This window comes from Fusarium vanettenii, assembly GCF_000151355.1.
Source record: "Fusarium vanettenii 77-13-4 chromosome 8 genomic scaffold NECHAsca_17_chr8_1_0, whole genome shotgun sequence".
NCBI lineage: Eukaryota > Fungi > Ascomycota > Sordariomycetes > Hypocreales > Nectriaceae > Fusarium > Fusarium vanettenii.
Window position 1 is genome coordinate 19,172 of NW_003315868.1, and position 14,699 is coordinate 33,870.

The following is a 14,699-nucleotide window of genomic DNA, read 5'->3' on the forward strand; positions in this document are numbered from 1 at the left end:
TCAGTTTTAATTTTAAATTTGGGTTTTTTGGGGTTGTGGCTGGAAGGCCTCTTAGAAATCTTAAGGTCGTCACTATTTTCCAAGCGCCATCCTCATCATCAACAACAACAGTGCGCCATCAAGAAGGTGTACGGAGTCAGATTTCACATTCGGGATTCCGGCCTGGTGGATAATGTAACCAGACTTGAAACTCCCCCGTGTAGATAGCTCCAGATCTCCCCGTCCTCCGGCAACCGGCCATTCAAACCAAACCTTGGTTAGTCTTTTACTCCCAATTTCGACCCTGTAGTATGACCCTTTGCAAATACTCCATCGAAAACGATCTAAACAGCTTCTTTGGGTCCTTCGACCAGACTTGCACCTCGTTCCAGATTCCCTCCAGCCCTAAGGAGGGGGGGGTATCGGAAGTAGATTGGAACGAGATATGGTTGCTTACCTTCTCCATAGCTTGACACGTCGGCGCTTAGGCTCGTGAGCCGCAGCATTGAAGGCTGTTCCTTATTACAGTTGCAGCCCGCCCCTTGATGGGAACTTGGCCAGAAGATCGAGCCAGAAGATTGTCCTGTGTCTGGGCTATATCTTGGTCTGTGGGAGCCTCTTGAGAACAATGTTACCAGTCAGGTTGCAAGGACATTACCAAGAAAGATGTCAAAGTACCTAGAAACCTCATGATTGAGGACTTCTTGTATGCCTTGGAATTTTATCGGTAAAGCTAAGCTAAAGTCTAGGTCCCTCTAATCAAGCTTAAAGCCTCCAGGCTGCAAGGTCTGAAAGATGCCCTCTGGGTCATACCTAGAGGCTACCTGCTTTAAGAAGGACACACTTTCCTCTCCAAAGCTTGCTACAACATCCTGTTCTTCGTTTGCGTAGTTCATATACCTGAATGGAACAAACTTGCCGTACTGCCCAGCTAGAGCCTCAATCTCAGTTCCCAAGCTCTTCAACAAGGCTGTGACCTCCTTGTCGTCAGCCTCGTTTTCCCATACGATAGCCAACATGATATTTGTTAACGGCTCATTGGCACCTTCGAGCCCGTACATATTTCCCCTACCTTCCCTCGCTGCCTTGATTCTCATGGCAGGAGTGATATGGTTGATATCAAAAGTCATCTGAAATCGAGAAGCGTGAGGCTTCGTAGTCCGCACCCAGAGCTGATACACAGACTTGAGCAACTCAATATCGTACTCAATGGCCAATGTCCAATATGTGTTTCGTTTTCCCCGTGAGTCAGTGACCTCGGCAACTTCGGTTGCCAGAGAGCTGCAATCATCAATCCGAAGAGTGCTGAAAAGGCTTGGGAGGAGGCGCAATCCATCAAAGATTGGAGGATTGTCGACGGCCTCTGGGTACCCCATGGACAGACCAACAATCGGCTCGTTGTCCCGCCACGTAAAGTCCATAATCAGGTGAGCTTTGCCGTTCTTGATCAACCCATGCGAATACCGGTCGTATTCATTAAAGACGTCGTCAAAGTAGCTTTCGGCAACGGCATGCACGCCTCCCCACATGCCTGTATATGGGTACAGTCTCAAGGTGAGGCTTGTAGCAATACCAAAGTTATGGGCACCGCCTCCAGGTAGCGCCTTGAAAAGGTCAGGGTGAGAAGTCTTGTTCGCCGTCACCGTGTGACCGTTTGCCAAGACCAGGTCGACGGAGAGCAAGTTGTCAATGCCCCAGCCGCCTGGGGCTGATAGATACGAAATGCCGCCTGCCAGTTTCATATATCAGTTATGTTCAAAAATGGCGTGGAATAGAGCTGACCGCCAAATATGAATCCAGGTACGCCAACGTTAAAGTCACGACCGCCCACAGCCATAACACCCTGCTTCTCAAGGGTTTGAAACAATGGGCCCCGTTTAACTCCAGGTGCTACGTTGACGGTTTTTTTTGTCGCCCGAAATCTTGACGTGATCGAGATTGGAAAGATCAAATTGAAAGCTGCCATCACTACTCGAGCCCTTGCTCGCCGAGTGGCCGCCGCCCTTTATCCCAAAGTGAGATTTAGCTCGAACCACCTCAATCAAGGCGGCTTTCACTTGAGCCGCGTTCGTTGGTTGAAAGAAGCAGACTGGGGCTCTCTCTTGCTGTCTGGCATCCCAGAACGAATCCCGGGCGGCGGCAAACTCCGATGAGGATGATTCGACAATCTGGGCAGGGTAGAGTGCAGCCACGGCGTTACACTAGATTTGGATCAGTATGATTGAACTTGACAGAATTAAAAGAGTGTTCAGCTGACAGCCACAACTGCAGGGTGCAGGGCAGTGGATGGCCATGACGGAAAGAATCCAGGTGCTAAAAATGAGAAAATTGGTAAAGATCATTGGTTACTGATCCGTGAACTTCTGTGTTGAAGTGTGCTATGAAAAGTATTTTGTTTGCCCAGACTCTTCTTATATAGTTCTTGAGATGGCCGGATTTACTGGAATCTTTTGTGATGCGGGGGAATTCTTGGTTTCCGAAATGCCCTCTATCGGCCGCCGCGGCTACCCGAGAGCAAGCTGTGAAGTATTTTGACTTCTCCTTTCGTCGACTTACCAAACACCAGCTTGAATAAGACTGCCGTGACGTTGGTCGGCACATAATTACAATGACCGGAACCCGACTACGAATCAGAGTGCGTGGCGAGACCGGTCGCCGAGGATGCCAGAGCCAAGATCTTGGGTTCCATCTCCGGCTTTCCAGGGAACCGGAATGCCGATCCGTATCGGGCAAAGCGTTGAGCGGCCTACCATTTCGGCGTTTCCCCGCCGCTCACGGCCCGCTCTGCTGTTCTCCCCCTTTCACACACATGCCTCCAGTCTCAATCGATTACTGCGCTCCGCTACCCCGTGTATTAGGCAATTAGGTGCAGGGCTTGGTTACAATTGGAGGCATTTCGGATGGATTCGTTCCAGGAAGCCCGCCGCAGCACGCCGCCGATGAGCGCCCGCCGGACCCATGGACTCAGAGCCAATGTTTGTACGCAATGCCGACGTCTCAAGCGAAAGGTTAACATACCCGCCAATCTGATCACAGAACAGAGACTGATGATCCCAGTGTAATAGGCAGACCCCATGCTCAACGTGTATACACCGCCAGATCCCTCATCTCTGCCACCTACCTGCCCCATCATCGATGGGAGCATCACGTCACCGGCATATGCCTTCCCCACGCCATCCTGATGTTCATACCAATGACCCCGTCGCGAGCATTCAAACGCCAGCACGGACAACGGAACCATCCACGGCCTCCGGGTCGGGCTTCCATTCCTCCCGCATCGGACATTTGCTCAATTCGCGAGGGGCGCCATCGTATCATGGGGCATCCTACTTTGGTTACCAATCCGCCGCTTCCTTGATATCCATGGAATCACCCGAGTTACCGATAGGCATGTCCTGCATGCCCCACTCCTCCACAAGACCGAATCCTCATTTCCACCGAGATGACAAGAGCCCTTACTCGCATATCTGGGAGCTCGTCGGGTATCTGCCAAGGAGAAAAGAGCTGGTCGATTATCGTGTTGAGAGATTCTTCACTGAGCTCAATCCGGTCTACGACGCTGTCCACCACGAGACGTTTCAGACAAGCTATGATGCCTTTTGGAACCGCAAGTGGGGTGACGATGATCTGACGGCTGTGGACTTGCGATGGCTTGCAGTCCTCTTCATGATGCTTGCCTTTGCCGAGTTGTTAGACTGTTCCCCAGAAGCATCTCCTGAGGCACAGAGAAGCTGCGAAGAGACTTCGGTGCAGTTCTTCTGGGGATCACGAAAAGCAATCGTTCTCGCACCCACATTGTCAGGTGAGAGCCCTGACCTCGTACGGGCCGGTATCTTGGTATCGCGATACTTGATGTTCTGGGGACGCAAAACCGAGAGCTGGCTTACGAGCTCCTTCGCCATACGTATGGCACAGGCGCAAGGTATGCATGTTGATGGAGAGTCTTGGGGTCTTCCCCCAAAAGTGCTTGAGACGCGACGACGATTATGGTGCACACTCTATTCTATGGATCGGTCAATATCACTCGCGACTGGTCGGCCTTACACCATTAACAGCAAGCACTGCATGGAGATGAAGATACGAAACGTGTGGATTGATGACAACTCTCCCGAAGATGCAGCAGCTGCTGTGGAAAGGCCAATCGAAGACCCAACACAGAGCATCTACTATAGATACACTCAACAGCTTGCGACCATCCTGGGTGACATCCACGACGACTTCTTCGGCCTTGTGCCAATGACGGCATCCTACCAAACTTATGAAAAGGTCATGGCCTTGGACCAGATCCTGCTGGACTGGGCCGCCGGTCTGCCGCCCTACTTCCGCCTGGACGATGCTGACACCTCCATGGACTCTGATCGACCTTTCTTACGGTGGCAGAGATTGTATCTTCACTCGTCTTACCACTTTGCGCGGATCACATTGCACCGTACTTATGTCCTCCTGGAGTCGATTACAGATCGCTTCCAGTATTCACGAACGGCATGCATCTCCTCAGCCTGTGCGGACCTCCATCAAAAACTCTCTCTCCGAAACTCGTCCATGACAGATAGACTCCTTGCTGGAGCTGCTATGCACAACCTTTTCAACTCAGCACTCGTCCTTGGCATTATTGCCGTCAAGGAACCACATAGTCCTCGGACAAACGCCATACTAGAAGACCTGGCTGCCTACTGTGAGAAAATGCGCGCCGATACCTGGGCGAACGAGTTCGTCATGGCAGAAGTCAAGGTCATTGAGCTGTGCATCTATACAGCGAGAAAGACAAGCGGAGGAGGGTCAGAGCGGTCACACTCTACACAGCGCCCAGATGTCGACAATACGGCTTGTCAGGATGGCGATGTAAGCTATACTGATGAGCTTGATGTCCATGCCCCCTATGAGAGTTGGCTTGACAGCTGGCTCGGACCTACACGAACATTTCCCGAGCCGCTAGACTACCAATTTTGGGAGGACCTTGTCGGCACATTGGAGGCAAGATGATGAACTTGGTATTGATACAACTCTAAAGCTTGATAGATGCCACGACTGGGTTTGTGAGCGTGCCGATGCCATGGGAAATGGTGATCTGCAGATCACTGCCAGCCTTTAGATACCGCGGGGGTTTCCTCCCATGACCAATCCCTGATGGCGTTCCCGTCAATATCACGGTACCTTTTGGTAGGGTACTATCTCTTGAGAGGTGCTCAATGATTTCACCCACAGAGAAGATGAATTCATCCGTCTTGCCGTCTTGCAGCACCTCACCGTTGAGGGTTGACTTGAGACACACGCCCCGGTTGACATTAGTAAACACCTCACTCCTGACCAGGCAGGGTCCGAGGGGACAGAACCCGTCGAAACCCTTACTGTATCCCCACTGTGAAGTCTTGGACTGGACATCACGGGCCGTCACATCGTTGGCGGCGGTGTACCCCAAGATGTAACGTCCTGCATCTTGACGTCTGACGTTCTTGCAGTCTTGGGCGAGCACAATGGCGAGTTCGACTTCTGCATCGACCATGTCTGGCGCTGAGCTGGGCAGAATGATGGGCGAAGACGGGTTTGTGAGGGTTGTAGAGGGCTTGGTAAAGACTTCAGGGATGCTGGGGAGGGGGCAGTTGAGCTCTGCTGCGTGGTCTTTGAAGTTGAGGCCGATACAACGGATGGTGGCGACCTCTTGGGGTGATAGTGGGGACAGGAGCTAGTTTGTTAGCAATGAATGGTTCACTGAGAGGAGCGAGGCACGTACCGTCTTGATGAATGCAGTCTGGCCGGTGAATTGGCTTTCGTCTACCGCAGAGGGACGGTCAAGCAAGCGGACCTCGACTGGCCGGCCTGCGGCGATGGCCAAACCGACTATGACTGTCAGTCTTGGCCCTCAAGGCCACAGAATATGTCTCACCATCAACATCTTGATCAATGGGCTCTCCACACAATTCTAGGTCGTCTGTTGAGACGAATCGCACAAAGCGTGTCCAGGTCTGTGTTTCGTTAGTACAGCTCTTAGACCAACAGTCTGTGATAGAGTGGCTTACAGCTGGCATGGAACCCATCTTGCAATAATCACACTGAGCCACAAAGAGGACAACACAATCAGGCCACGATAAAGAAAGGGACAAGATAGCAAGTCAAACGATTTTTCGAAATAAATAATCGAGGACTGGAATCCCGCCTCAAGGTCACATCCATGCATATCAGCTTGCCCGCTTCTTCCTTGCCGCTTGCCGCTGCTCGCCGCCCGCTTAGTCGGAGTCCAACTTTACCCGCCGATATCAATGCTCCACCTTCGCCGACGCCAGAGCGGCCAGACTGACTCGCCGCCCACACACACCCTGGTCATCGTTGCTCCAAGCGAGGTGTTCGCCGCTTCGCCGCTCGTTATCCGCAGTCTGGTGCCAGTGTTATCGTAGCGTCGCGATCCTAAAGACGGGCAATGTCTTGATAGGCTTATCGCTTGCCCGCCTCCACAGACCGTTGTCTTGTGTTGATCTGGATCCGGGGTATAAGTGTCAGGTGTTCCCCAATGTGTCAAACTTGACCATCCAGGCCATCATCTCTCGAACCGACTTCCCTGGGTTTGTTTCCTTCAGCTGATAACTTGACGTTGCAACAAGACAAGATGGACAAGTCTGAGAAGATCATCGACGATGAAGTCGGCCGGCTGAGCGAGAATATCCAGGATTCGAACTTGTTTCTCGATCCACAGAGTGAAAAGAAACTTGTTCGGAAGTTGGATATTTGGATTGCGCCGGTTATGACCATCATTTTCCTGACAGCCTATCTCGACCGTGCCAACATCGGCAATGCTGCCTCGGCGGGCATGACGGAGGATCTTGGCATGACCAGTGGTGAAATTGGCAGTAAGCATCCCATTCTAACTCCAAAATGATATAGGATCACTGACAGGACCAGATGCCGTCACCCTCTTCTACGTCACCTACGTGGCCGCCGAGGTCCCCTGCTCCCTCGTCCTCAAGAAATTCCACCCTTCTCGCATGATCCCTCTCCTCATCTTCTGCTGGTCTTGCGTTCTCATCGGTACGGGCTTCATGCACAATGTTGGTCAACTCTACGCATCGCGCCTCCTCCTTGGCCTCTTTGAGTCGGGCATGTTCCCTTGTCTGGCACTGTACCTCTCGACCTTTTACTCTCCCGGCGAACAAGCTCTACGCATTTCATACCTCTTCGTCTCCGCCGCACTGAGCGGATCATTTGGTGGCCTCTTTGCCTACGCACTTCTGAAGATGGACGGTGTCGGTGGTCTCGAAGGTTGGCGCTGGCTCTTTATCATCGAGGGCTGTGCGTCGATCCTTGTGGCGGGGTTCACATACATGATGCTCCCCGACGACTTTGAGCACGCTCGGTTCCTGAACGAGGACGAAAAGTCCATGATGCGAGTTCGCGCCGAGATTAATGCACGATACAACGGCAAGCCGGACTTTGACTGGGAAGAGGTCATGCGCGCGGTCAGGGACCCGAAGCTCTACATCTCGTGTTGGTCGCAGTTTATGGCGGATATCTGCTCGTTTGGCCTGAGCTCTTTCCTGCCTCTGATCATTCGCAGCTTTGGATACGGAGTTGTTACGACTCAGTTGTTGACAATTCCTGTCTTTTTCTGGGCCAGCGCGGCGTACATTGTGGTCTCGTATCTCAGTGACAGGTGGAAGCAGAGAGCGTTGTTCATGATGCCCGCAGCCTTGGTCACGGCTGTTGGATATGCGGTCAACATTGGCGTGCCCATTGATCAAAAGGGTGTGTTGTACTTTTCGACATTTCTCATTGCGCCTGGTGTGTACATGATCGTGGGATTGAACTGCGCATGGCTGTTGAACAGTCACGCGCCGTACTACAAGCGTGCCATGGCTATCGGTATGAATCAGTCCATTGGTAACACCGCCGGTATTGTGGTAAGTCCTCCTCTTGCACGCCTCCCGAATCACCAAGTTGATAGGTCTAGGTTGGTCAAATCTTCCGCACGAAGCAGAACGGAAAATACCTCATGGGTCTCAGCGGTTCTCTCGCTGCCGCCTTGCTGGCAGTCCTCGGTCATGTCTCACTCTACATCTACCTTAGACGCGAGAACAAGCGTCGCCAGAATCTGACGGAGGAGGAACGGGAGGCCGAGATTACCGCTGGGAAAGGTGGCGATTTCCATCCTGATTATCGCTATGCGCTGTAAGCTTGACATTCGTGCGTCCGTAGCCTCACTTGCTATCTTCCTTGCTGAGATCTCAGCTTCTGGGGGTTTGCCCACAGCCTTCCAAGGCCGTTTTCCTACCCCCCGTTCGCAACCTCGTGCAAGTGTCCGCTTGAGTGCCTACATCAACATACCGTATAGCAGGCTGACGAGGAGCGATGGAACTATATAGATATAGCTACCTGTACAGGCACATAGTTAGGTTAAAATGCATAATCATTCTTGGAATTTTACTTCTTGATTAGCTCAATATATAGTAACGCAGTGTCGCTATGTCAAAGCCAGCTATGATGTGCTTGATATCATACTCGCACAATCTTACCCGCAAAGCCTCCACAACTGCCTCAATCGACTCAATCTAGGTGCTGGTGCTGGTACTGGAACAGGGCGCTGTTCTCTCATCAGCAGGCACTCAATCGCTGTCCAATACCCACTACCCGGCGGCTCTTGGCTGAGTATCTTGCTATTTACTACATTGATGATAGGTATCTTGCCATCAGAGGGCCAGTGAAGACATGCCTGATCTGCAGGTGCTCCGCTGTCTAACAAGAACTTGACAGTACCCAGTCTCTTTTCAAGCGGAACCTGATCCATGTGACTGTCAGTTTTGCCAAATATTGCGTTTTCCAGGGGGGAAATGCATTTTCTTGAGCTCGAACTTGTCAAGCTCTGATCTGAAACCTTGTGCCTTAGATAAGGCATCACACAGAACCGTGCAGCCAAACCAAAGAATGTACTTTCATATACGCCACCTTCAATATGCGTGATCCAGGATACTCCTTCTTCGTCATAGGCTTCCTGTAACATGTCGTCGAATGCGTCAAGTGCCGATACTAGTTTCGGGCGGTTAATTGTAGAGTCTGCAACCCGAGATGCGTAAAGCATTGTCCTCTCAGTCAAGCCCTCACCGGACAAGCGCAAGTATGCACTAGAGCGTTTGAGGATGATATTTGTCCTGAGATGAACAAGGTTGGGATCAAAGTCTTGAGGAATTGTGAGATTGATCCGTGCCCAAACTTCAGGCGTCGCTGCCCAATCGCGAGCCGTTCGGTGAAGAAAATCGACAATGCCAGAGGAAGACATTTCCAGGATCCCCCTTGTATTGCTGCTCAAACGGCGTTTGACTGTGTCGTCGATACCAGACCTTGCACCGTCTCGAGCCAGCACAGACTCGAAGTCAAAAGTGAGAGGTAGGCTATTATCAGCCAGCCACACCATTAGTGCATCTGGAGGCTCATGTGCTGCGCGCACAATCGCCAGGAGCTTTGACGAGTCTGGCACAATGTCATCTTCAATGCTGCTCCAAATGGAAGAATATAGGTCGGCGATGTTGCTCGGGAGGGCGTTGACCAGGGCTTGGAGGTGGTGCAGGCCACGGCCCTGACTGGCGGCATGGAGGAGGCTCTTGACAACGAGTGTCAACCAAAGAAAAACGCCATTGGCCTTTTCAAGCAACTCTTGCATAAGAGCTTCAGTCTCACTGGGGAAAATGAGTTGCAGCTCCAGGAACCCGCGAGTAGCTGCCATTCTAGACGTAGCGTAATGTTTCATGTCAGGAAACGTCAGGTCTTGCATTCGAAGCTTTGGGTGTCGATGGAGTACGTCATCGAACTCGCTCCACTCACGGCTTGCCATGCATACCTTGGTCCCTTGCTGAGAATAAATAACTCGAAGAGGGTCGAGAATTTGCGTCTTGATCCTGACGGGCTCGACTTGGAACTCATCGAGACCGTCAATGAACAGAGCCAGGGCCATGGTCTTCCCACATTCACCGAGAAGATGTCTCAATGACTCCTCCAACTCCCACATTTCCCACTCGGGCTGCTCGACAACCCCTCGCGAAATGAGGAGCAAAGACCACCGCCGAGGAGCAACCCAAGGGACCAGTCCAGGGTTGAGTTTGAGTGACTGAAACAAGAGCGTCCTGATAAGCCCTTGGCGGGATTTCTGCCAGTCGGACCCAGCATTCCAGGCGTAATAGCTTACAGTCAAGAGAGGGAGCTTTCCAGACCAGCTTTCAAGCTCGCCTCTAAGCTGTGGGTGTTGGAGGATGAACTTGAGCAGCGTTGATTTTCCGGACCCAGGCTTCCCAGTGATCCAGTACGGCTCGTTGGTCCTGTCTCTCAGCCATGTTGGAAAGCATGACCATGGCTGACTTCTTTCGCGCCCGTCAACTTGTCTTTCAAAGACCCAGGAGAAGGTTTGCTGGTATGCTTCAGGAATAGCATCCTCTCGGCTTCGAATGTCTCTGAACTTGAGACTTTCGGTGATGGCATGGCAAAATTGCCAGTCCTCTTTTCGGTGTTTACTGAGCCACTCCCCTGTCTGCGCATTATTCCTGGGTTTCCAGTCCTCATCCCATAGGTACTGTACCAGCTGGTCATGTACACTTTTTCCACCCAGGGTAGACGTGCTAAACATGGCAAAAACAGCATATAGTCCAATATTTCTGGTCGCAAATGCTCCGTGACTCAGGTCTGGAATCAATCTGGTCGTCGAATCCTCGTCTGAATGTTTACTGAAGCGTCCCAAAACCCCTGTCATCTGGTCCAAAAGGTCATCAAAGCGGACGATCCTTGATGGACCTCCAGCTGACTCTGCCCTGGCTGTGTATTAGCGCCTCCTGAAGTAATATTCTTGAGCGAACTTACCATAGTGAAAAGGGTGTAAACATCATCATCCGGTTGTGGACGCTTCGAAACTCCTCAAGCGCAATCTCTCTTTTCTCAGGGGTCCAAATGTCCAAATAGGTGAGACCACTGGACACCAAAGATCCAACCACGGCCAAAAGTTCCCCTGCCATGCGACCGACATCCTCCGAGAGGTTGGACATGTGCTTTTCTGTTTTCAGAGGAGCTTCTACCTGTCGATTTGAGATAGCGGTTTGTATCCGTTGGGAGGCATTATCCAGTTCCTTTGAGTGTTCCCTTGTTGAAGTAAGTAGGGAGTCGCAAATCGTGTCGCAACGTGTATTAACTTACCATAACAGATAGAAAATAGTGAGGATAATCACTCGACTCTGAACACACTCAAATTGCCCAAAGACTGCCTCGTCTATTTTGCCCAATCCATTGACGCCGATGGACTTGGAGCGCAGAGGGTATAATGCCGCCTGGACCTCGTAATAAATTTGGCCAACCTCCTGATTCAGCTTGTTGAGAGTTTTGGTGGCTGTAGCGTGAAAATTCGACCGAGATTTTGATCTCACACTTCTGAGGACGTTTGGTCCTTTCCTAGGTAATGGTTAGAGAATGTAAATAATAGGAATTCGTTCAACCTACTTCGAGTCAAGAATCGCCAATGAAAGGATGCGATGGCGCAATCCTTCAACGTGCTGAAGCAAGATAGTGTTGCTACTGTCGCCCAAACACTCGGTACTCGACCGGGTAGATTTGAAGCCGCAATAGACATCGTCGAATTGGATGCACAAGTCGCACAATTCTTTGCTAGAGTCAGAATGGGCCAAGCCCTCTTGTATCACATACTTGATAAACCCAGTTAATTCGACCAAGTCGCCTGAGTCAGGTCCCGGTGGAATCCCAATGCAGTTTAGGGACAGAATGCGAGTACCAAAATCCACAAATTCGACAACGGTTCGCAATGGCCCTAAAGCGGGCGCCATTGCTTCGGGCGATGAGACTACAGCATGGGACTGTTGGTAATAATTGAATTCTGGCAGTGGCCCAAAGTCAGTTTGGTCTCTGATACATTCTCCTCTATAGGTTCTAGCTGGCCGTACCAAAGTTCATTGTGCCCCCTTGCGAGTTGTACTGGTTGGCTCCGAACGCGTTCAGCTGGCCTTGTCCCAGGTTCACAGCCTGATATCCATGTCCTCCCTGGGCGATATGTTGGACGGTCCCGAATTCTCGTGGGCAGTTAAACTCTGAGTCCGGCACCGATGGTTCAACCTGAGACATCTCATTAATGGAATCTTCCAGCCGACTAAGCTGGCTCTGTGTTGCCGTTTTGAAGAGCTGGTTAACGGCCAAATTTTCCAGCCCCTTCATGAGGTCTTTCATCAAACTCTCAACCCGGTGGCCTTTGCCTAGTCGCAGAACTCTTGCGCGATAGAATTCCACGATCGATCCGTTCTTTCCATTCTTGGACTGTTTTTCGACGTCCTGGAAGATTTGCAGTAGCGAGTCGGCATTTGTTTTACATCTGCCCACAGTGGTTTGAACTGGAACGACTGCCGATTCGTCGAGAGTGCTATCTTTCAACAGCTGCTGGACATTCTCCAAGGTTTCTTGTACCAGAGGCAGATGGTGGTGCACTTCCTCGAATGCCTTTGGGAGTCCTCGGAGATGTTGGATGGCGTTATATGTCAGCGGAATTGCTTGAACGACGGTAATGGTGGACGCAATAATACTGAGAGGATCCATTATCACCAATCAGCAAAGCTGGCTGTGATGAATGGGAGTCTAAGTAGCAGGAGAAATGATGACTGCGGACGGGAGCATATACTCTACCAAAGTAGAGACGACACCATGATGTTGAACAAATCCATCCAGCCCCCGCCGGATAGGTAGGATGTGATATTTCTTGTAATTTCCCCTCTGAGGGTTGAAAATTAGGCTGTGTAATCGAATGGTTGGTCGCCAAGTGTCAGCATGACGCCACAATATGCACTCCAAAAATGAAGCGGTTTGAAAATATGGATTTCACTCGTCGAAGAGTAGCCCTGACCATGGCCAAGCCCAGACTCTGCTGATGGCGGCAAACCGCGGGATTTTATTGGCAATCTCATGTGAGAACCTGTCGGCTGTCTGGCATTTGCTAAAGCGGTTGGCGAAAGCGTAGTCATCATTCGACGAGTTACATTCACCCCCCTCCCCTGCGGTCTTTTATGTTGGTTATGGGGTGTGGTGTGTGTGTGTAAGGCTTCAGTCACATCAGGCTCCCCCTCTTAGCAGACAAAGCCTTTGCAAGTCTCATGATTTTCGCTCATTGTTACAACGATCTTCAGGCTCAATTAACCCATCGAGGGCCGGGTTTCAACTATAACAAAGAACACATTTCCAATACCTACATCACAGCATCATATCCCAATGCTAACACAGTGGTGGAACCAGTGCACATACTCACAGGGCCATATCAAAATACATGCAGTTAGAAAAATGGCATCACTGATTCATTATAACCGATGACTGAATCTATCTCTCACTCCATAACCTCCATAACCGCCTTCCTTTGCAGCTCTCCTCCGCTAACACCGTGTTCGATTTATCCAAAACCCTAAAAATCATGCTTCTTGTAAGCCCTGCTCCAAGATGCGCCACCCGGACGTTTCCTGATCCCGCCCGCCGAAAGAGAGGAAATTCCAGCTCCCCGTGCAAAGTCTCATGCTGATCATTTCTTACTTCTTGGCAATTACAATAGTGGTGACTGGATATTGTTAGCCAACTAGTTCACAACACACGACTAGTTACCTACCCTGTTGAGCAATGATTGTAATCTGGGGAACCAAGGACTGATCAATAAACTGGGCCAGATTGACACGGCCAAGATCACGAATGAGGCCGAGTTCGACGCTGCCGAGCGAAAGTCTGGACAAGTCGAAGCTGTCGAAGATGCCGGTCTGAGCAATCGAGAGAAGAGTCGAGAGTTGCTGGAACTGCAGCAGAGACTGGAGGTCAAACTCCTTGGAAAGAAAGAGGTCCTGGAAGATGACCACGTTGAGGTTGTTCCTGCGACCGAGGTTCTGGAACAGACGGAGGTCAAGATCGTTGACTTTGAGTAGGTAGTTGAGATCGACCTGGCCGAAGGCAAGCTCATTGTCACGTCCGCCACGTCCGCCGTCGCGTCCGTCGCGACCGTCACGACCGTCTCGGTCCTCACCACGGTCGCCGTCTCCACGGCCATCGCGACCGTCGCTGCCATCACGGCTTTCGTTGAGCGCGGCGCGGGCCTGGAAGGCAGGGAAGCCTGGGGCGGCGGCAGCAAGGGTGGCGAAGGTGGCAACAAAGATCGTGGAGAACTTCATCTTGATGATTTGGTTGGGTTTGGTTGTGAGTGAGTGGGTATCTTTCGAATTAGAAGAATAGTATGAAATGCGAGCACAGCTCAAAAGATCAGAGAATGTATGTTGAAGGAGTGGAAGCGAATAATGAGCCCAGCTGGACAAGTCAGTTTTCCTGCGTTCGTTTGATGATACAGTAGATGGATTTAACTCACCTCTAGAGAATGAATGGAGAATGAATGAAGGCGTTCGACACAAGGCGGATGATGGAGCTGTAGTTGATTGCTAAGACATCAGGACGGACATGCCATCTTTATATAAAGAATTCATGAAGTGAATGGTAACATTTCATCTTGTCCCAGATGATGAAATCATCGCGTCTAGCACATACCTTTGGTCGATCACAGGGCTGCGTCAGAAAACGAGCCCTCTCTTACCGGAACACCAACTCCCGAGGGCCAAGATGGACTGCATGGGAGAGATGCACCTCGTCACGCTAGCAAGTGCGCACTAACAAGGTAAGACACGTTGCTACGGGAAGTTCAGAAGCCGAACAAGAAAGGAATTAACCTTATCTGGTGG

General features: G+C 51.0%; 6 protein-coding genes across 6 annotated transcripts; 2 read left to right on the forward strand and 4 right to left on the reverse strand.

Annotated features, from left to right (window-relative positions):
• Positions 1-734: 734 nt before the first annotated feature.
• On the reverse strand, positions 735-1,945 carry NECHADRAFT_83233 (uncharacterized protein; the record flags this gene model as incomplete). Its single annotated transcript, XM_003046969.1, has 2 exons — positions 735-1,708; positions 1,762-1,945. The coding sequence occupies 2 exons, from the start codon at positions 1,943-1,945 to the stop codon at positions 735-737; spliced, it is 1,158 nt and encodes a 385-aa protein (XP_003047015.1).
• Positions 1,946-2,587: 642 nt separating this feature from the next.
• Positions 2,588-4,962, forward strand: NECHADRAFT_83234 (uncharacterized protein; the record flags this gene model as incomplete). Its single annotated transcript, XM_003046795.1, has 3 exons — positions 2,588-2,614; positions 2,846-2,958; positions 3,045-4,962. The coding sequence occupies 3 exons, from the start codon at positions 2,588-2,590 to the stop codon at positions 4,960-4,962; spliced, it is 2,058 nt and encodes a 685-aa protein (XP_003046841.1).
• Positions 4,963-4,984: 22 nt separating this feature from the next.
• Positions 4,985-6,005, reverse strand: NECHADRAFT_46005 (uncharacterized protein; the record flags this gene model as incomplete). The annotated part of the gene is made up of 3 exons (XM_003046970.1): positions 4,985-5,662; positions 5,711-5,817; positions 5,864-6,005. The coding sequence occupies 3 exons, from the start codon at positions 6,003-6,005 to the stop codon at positions 4,985-4,987; spliced, it is 927 nt and encodes a 308-aa protein (XP_003047016.1).
• A 575-nt stretch (positions 6,006-6,580) lies between these two features.
• NECHADRAFT_83236 (uncharacterized protein) lies at positions 6,581-8,360 on the forward strand (the record flags this gene model as incomplete). The annotated part of the gene is made up of 4 exons (XM_003046796.1): positions 6,581-6,821; positions 6,856-7,868; positions 7,919-8,136; positions 8,357-8,360. The coding sequence occupies 4 exons, from the start codon at positions 6,581-6,583 to the stop codon at positions 8,358-8,360; spliced, it is 1,476 nt and encodes a 491-aa protein (XP_003046842.1).
• A 116-nt stretch (positions 8,361-8,476) lies between these two features.
• NECHADRAFT_46383 (uncharacterized protein) lies at positions 8,477-10,579 on the reverse strand (the record flags this gene model as incomplete). The annotated part of the gene is made up of 1 exon (XM_003046971.1): positions 8,477-10,579. The coding sequence occupies one exon, from the start codon at positions 10,577-10,579 to the stop codon at positions 8,477-8,479; it is 2,103 nt and encodes a 700-aa protein (XP_003047017.1).
• Positions 10,580-13,583: 3,004 nt separating this feature from the next.
• Positions 13,584-14,141, reverse strand: NECHADRAFT_122734 (uncharacterized protein; the record flags this gene model as incomplete). Its single annotated transcript, XM_003046972.2, has 1 exon — positions 13,584-14,141. The coding sequence occupies one exon, from the start codon at positions 14,139-14,141 to the stop codon at positions 13,584-13,586; it is 558 nt and encodes a 185-aa protein (XP_003047018.1).
• Between the last annotated feature and the right edge of the window lie 558 nt (positions 14,142-14,699).